Source organism: Protobothrops mucrosquamatus, unplaced genomic scaffold (genome assembly GCF_001527695.2).
Source record: "Protobothrops mucrosquamatus isolate PMUCROS unplaced genomic scaffold, P.Mucros_1.0 scaffold566, whole genome shotgun sequence".
Classification (NCBI taxonomy): domain Eukaryota; kingdom Metazoa; phylum Chordata; class Lepidosauria; order Squamata; family Viperidae; genus Protobothrops; species Protobothrops mucrosquamatus.
The window spans coordinates 82,369-88,159 of NW_015386869.1; the positions used below are offsets into that span (position 1 = coordinate 82,369).

General features: G+C 35.0%; 1 protein-coding gene across 1 annotated transcript in view; it reads left to right on the top strand.

Annotated features, from left to right (window-relative positions):
- GRK5 (G protein-coupled receptor kinase 5) overlaps positions 1–5,791 on the top strand; it is a gene marked incomplete at its 5' end in the record, with an annotated part of 102,532 nt that overhangs the window by 70,171 nt on the left and 26,570 nt on the right. Inside the window, 2 exons of the mRNA XM_015817244.1 lie at positions 1,660–1,760; positions 3,541–3,633. Of these exons, the coding sequence (XP_015672730.1) occupies positions 1,660–1,760; positions 3,541–3,633 (194 nt within the window). The remainder of the gene's footprint in view (positions 1–1,659; positions 1,761–3,540; positions 3,634–5,791) is intronic.

The following is a 5,791-nucleotide window of genomic DNA, read 5'->3' on the forward strand; positions in this document are numbered from 1 at the left end:
CCGAGCTGCCAGTACCAGCCAGGAGGGACACGGATCTAATAAACATGTGGTTGCATTCAGCCTCCCCAGGACCCTGTCCACATCTTCAGGAGCAACAGAGTCAAACTCCTCCCATACAACCGTCTCAAGACCTGCTCCCGTCTCCTCCCCCTGGGCCAACCAGTCGGAGTCCAAGCCTTCCCGAATCCGAGCGACTTTGATTTATGTTGTACTGATTATAGACTTTGTTACTCATTTTTAGCTTAAGTTTAATAGTAATTTGATTAGTCATGTTATATATCTTATATTTATAACTATTTCTCATAATTAATATTTTAGAAAGCTTGTAGCTTTCATGACATTGTAAATTCCTGGTTTATTTATCTACATTACATTCTTTTATCATTGTTCATTAAAGGAATAAAGAAAAGAGTTTATTTCTATTTACACTGCTTAGTAAATGGTCAGCAGTATCAAATAATTGGATTATATCAATCCAGGGGTTACTTTTCACTTTTTAGATATTGTGGTAGGATTTTAAAAAAAAAAGTTGACATGCTTGTAAACAAAAAAAAATATCCACAGATTGACTCAGAAAGAAAAAAAATCAGACATTAAATCAAAATATTTTTTTTCAAAAAATGCTGTTTGTTTCATGACTTCATAGTGGGAAAAGTTATTGCCTGGATTCTGTCCCCCCCCCCCCACTTTTTTTTTTTTTTTAGAAAGTTGAATGGAAGTTTCTGTGAAGTGTGAAAACTTATTTAGGTTTGTAAAAACTGTAAAGGAAGACATACACCACTCCCTAAAAATACATAAAAAGGTGTTTTTGATCAACTAGACAGAAGGTAATTTCAGTACACCATGTACTCAGAAAGCAAAGATGAAATGAAGAAGTATACTCAATTTTTTGTGAAAAGAAACATCATAGCAAAACCAGGGAATTTTGATCATGTTATTTGTAAAAATGCACATCAACTGGTACATGAATATGAAATCAGAACTTAATATATATTCAAATCTTTAAAATACTAAGTATTATAATACTGCTGCACATGAGGAATGCAGAATCATCTGCCTTGTTACACTATCCTTGGTTGTCTGATTTAGAAAACTGGATGTGCACATACACAACAGAGAGGTAGTATGTGTTTTGTGTATGTGTATATATATTAACTTGATTCTGCCACTAGTACACCTTTCTTCTCTCATGTGAGTTAATGAAACTACGTGGTTGCTGGATTGCAGTGGTTGATTGTAAGACGTTCTGTCTTTTTCAATAGTGTCAAAAATAGTTTTTTTTCTTTCCTTAAATCCTCACTTTTTCATAGAATTTTCAGGAAGAGAAGAAATGCATGCTTCATTATGAGAATATTTTTTTTTTCTGGTTTGTGAGAAAAGAATGCTGGGTTGAATTTGGTTATTGTATATTTCTGGAAAGTTTGTTAGTTATTTTTGTAGAGGGTTTTGAAATATTTTTGTTTATTAGTAATATATTGTCCTGTAACCTCACTAGAATTCTTAGATTGAAGCAGCATAGATGCCTCAATAATAAATAAATACAAATATTATTTTTGTATATTTTCTTATATCTTGGTGCCTAAATGTACTTGGTTATCAAGGAAATACTTTCTCCTAATTAATACATAATGAACTTATGTTCTCTCTGCTTTTTCATAGTCTCCAGTTTATGTAGCAGAAGCCAGTCAAGATCTTGTACAGCAGATAAAAGAAAAACTTGAAAACAGCCCGTGTAAAGAGCTGTTCTCACCCTGTGTAAAGTAAGTGCCCTCTGGCATTCAAAGATCATTTTATTTTGTTGTTGATTTCCATAAGACTTTTTTATATAAATACATTCTCAATAATAAGCTGATCATTGTAATTTAACATTCCAAATATGAAAAGCATTCCACCCACAGACTCAAATAATTCTGAATGGTTCATGTCTAGACCAAAATTTAAGCTTTTATCTGGACATTAACTTGAGATATAGGTAGTCCTCAACTTATGACTACAATTGGAACCAGAATTTTCATTGCTAAGCAAGGGATTGTTAAGTGAATCCTGCCCAATTTTACAATCTTTTTTGCCATTCTCCCCATTGACCTTGCTTGTCAGAAGCAGCTGGGAAGGTCATAAATGAAGAACATGTGACCCAAGGATGCCACATCCATTGTAAATACATGCCACTTGCCAAGTGCCTAAATTTTGTTTAGATGAGGCTGCAACAGTTGTAAGTGCAAGAACTGATCATAAGTCAGAACAGAACAGAGTAACAGAGTTGGACAGGATCTTGGAGGTCTTCTAGTCCAACCCCCTGCTCAAGCAGGGAAACGCTATACCATTTCAGACAAAATAGTTGTCCAGTCTTTTCTTTAAAACTTCAAGTGATGGAGCCCCCACAACTTCTGGAAGCAAGTCGTTCCACTGAAAAAGGACACTTTTTTCCATGCTGCTATAATTTTGAATGGTCACTAAACAAATGGTTGTAAGTCAAGAACTGCCTGTATGTATGTTCTAGTCAAAGATATTCCAGGGTGGAATGTGGCAGTAAAACAGGAATGAATGAAAGCAGGTAAAGGAGAAAAAGGTGAACACAGGCCCTAAGACAGACATAGCAGTTGACCTGAAGGAAGGTGATAAATTGATTCCTTCCAGATTTTGTCTCAACTGAAACCATAACAACCAAGACAGTCGGAGGTTTTGTTCATCTGAATTGCAACCCCATTCAGAACATTTTGACTGAACTTCTGAGTCATAATGCACTTCTTTTGTGCATATAACAAAACACATTTTCTGTTTTGCACTCACTCCTCCTCAATGCCCATTTCATTTAAAAAAAAAAATTGTTTGCAGAATTCACATAGACAAAGGAACACGCATGTGTTTCAAAATGCCCTTCAGGTCTAGGAGACCTGAAATAGGATGTCTAATTTTGTGGTGTCATCTTTTTGTCCAAAGAAGTTTCGCAAAGTTAGGACTTTCTTTTTATTGTCCCCTAGAGCTCCGTGTGTAAATATTTGTATCTAGAACTGCTGGTGCTTTTATTTGCCATGATATTTGCCAGGCTTTAACAGAAGGAAATATCAAAAGGGAGGGATCATTAAATGCACATTATTTCCAGCAGGTGCTTTTGTTGTTCTTGGATGGTTTACGGAGGTACTTGTGAAATTTAGAAGCTTTCATTCAGTAATTATACTTCTGTCTTTTAATTTTACTACTCTCATTTTGCTCTTTGATGGAAAAGAACCTAATAATTGTTCATGGCCTTGGCAGCAATCTGATATTGCTTGGGCTGTAATTTATATGTTGGGATAGTGCATTACTGTGCAGTATATTAGCAGGGTGGGCAACCAAAAAGAAAAAAATACAACAGGATTAGATAAAAAAAGAAATACACAAGATATTGGATAAAAAAAAGAACACATTATCCCTAAGATATGTTCTCCTAATACTTGTGAGTTAGTAGATTTAAAACTAAGCATCACTCTTGAAGAGGAACTTGGGCACTTATCTGGGAGCAAACTTGTCAAGTATTTCTTTCTTTTTCATCTGAAATAGGTCTGTTCATGAGTACCTAAGTGGAGAGCCTTTCCAAGAATACTCAGACAGCATGTATTTTGACAGATTTCTCCAGTGGAAATGGCTAGAAAGGTAAGTGGCATTACAGATGGATGCAGTAAAACTTTTTAAAATTAAAAGTTATAATTCAAAAGATAAAAACCAATAAAACTAAAAAATAAAAGAATAAAAATAGAAAGTGCACAAATTTTTAAAAAGTAAGAATATAGTAAAGAAAAAGAAAAGAAATATATAAAGAAATGACTTTTCCCTCCATCACAATAAGTATAAATCATTTTAGAAATTTATCACCTCTTGAAATACAACAAATGAGTTCTTTTTCCCATATCACATCATTTATCTATAAAAAAAAACCTTTAGAGTTTTGTTGTTCAGTACTAATGAACAAAAGTCCAGTAAGAGTTACCAGAGAAAATAACATGTCTATTTTAATCTTGATCAAATAAGCCAACTTCATATTTTCTACTTTTAACAATTTTGATTATTAGTCCTTTCAAATTATGTCCTAGAACTTGATTTTCTTTTCATTTATTTTCCTTGTCCCATCTCATAAAATTCTTCAAAGCTTTACAAGTCTCTTTTGTAAATTTAATATAGAAAATTTATCAGGTCACTCTTTTAGTTTGTTATTTGTATATCCCTTTTCATTATTAAGACAACAGTTGGTTCTTTTCTATGTCCAGTGTAGCACCTTTTTCCATATCATTCTTTTAACCTGCCATTCTTTTCACCTTTCAAATCATTCTCAATCTTGTGAGGTAAAACTTGTTGCATTTCCATAACATGTTTTATCTATAGTCTATCTATAGTTTTATCTATAGTCTATCTATAGAGGCAGACCCTCTTAAAATTAATGTCTAGGTTCATTGTTCATAAATATCCTTCAATATGCCCAATGTTAAAATAAATAAAAATTCTGTATTGGTAAGTCAAATTTAAGTATTCTTCTCCTTTAACTGTAATCATTAGTTCCTCCCAGTTCCCTCTAAAGTGTAACCTTCAAAGTGTCATCATATTTTTTTAAATTTTTCCCACAGGAAAGTTTCTTATAATTAATTTCAAAATCTTATTTCAAATCCATCTTAGTCCATTTGTAACTTTCCAAAATCAAAGTTCTAATGACTCCTTTGCTGTTTATTCCAAAAGAAAACACAATTAAATCACTGAACATATATTTAGAACCTCTTTTGCGAAGGACTGAAGAAAATTTATCCAGTGCTATAAAATATGTTGATCCCAACATTTCTAAATAACTAAAAAGCAATTTCCTAAAATGATTAGAAAAGAAAGTATGCGAACTCTGTGTCCTTTTGAAGGCACTGACTGTTGTTTGAGCAAAAAGCTGGCTATTGCCTGATTTTCCAGAGCAATAAACCCTCTGGAGACCACTGCCTTGTGGTCTCTTCACAAGAAGTGACTCTCTGAAACACTTATAGGCAATCTCAAGTAAAAGAGCCTGTCTACTCGGCAGCTCTTCATTGCACTGTGGCCGTCACTTCCACTTTAGCAGAGTTATTTTCAGTTTGCCATTTCTTCCCCAGAACTCCAGTGCAGTACAGCCTTCAAGTACGATGGACCATGAAAAAGAATAGGCAGAAAATATTTTTAGTACAACCTTTCCCAATTTGTTGTCTTCCAGATTAAATTTCTTAATACTTATGCAGACAGCTCAATTGCCAGGCTGAATGAAATAAAGCAACTTGATCCAATATAATGAACAAGGTGACTAAGGAAGAAAGATAAATAATAAATAATATTTATTTCAATTAGTATCAAGCACAGAGGATCAAGATTCAAGGCAGTTCACATCAATATAGCTTTAACAACAACAACAACAACAACAACAACAATAATAATAATAATAATAATAATAATAATAAAGTTGGAAGGGATCTTGGAGGTCATCTAGTCCAACCCCCTGATCAGGCAGGAAACCCTATACCATTTCAGACAAGTGGCTGTTTGCTGCATGTTAACGCTCTCTTCAGGAATCTGAACTACTAACAGTCAAAGCAGATTAGTGATAGATAAGGGCAGGGCTTTTTTTCAGCCGGAACGCGGCGGAACCGCGTTCCGGCACCTTTTTCCGGGCCGGCCGCACCGGGCGCAACATCTGGGGGGGCGCGCTCGCACTCGCAGCTCTCTGCCCCTGCCTGGCTCACAACCGCGGCCATAGGGAGGCTCGGTCGGCGCGCCCCTGGCCCGTTTCCTAGGCGACCCTGCCCGAGCA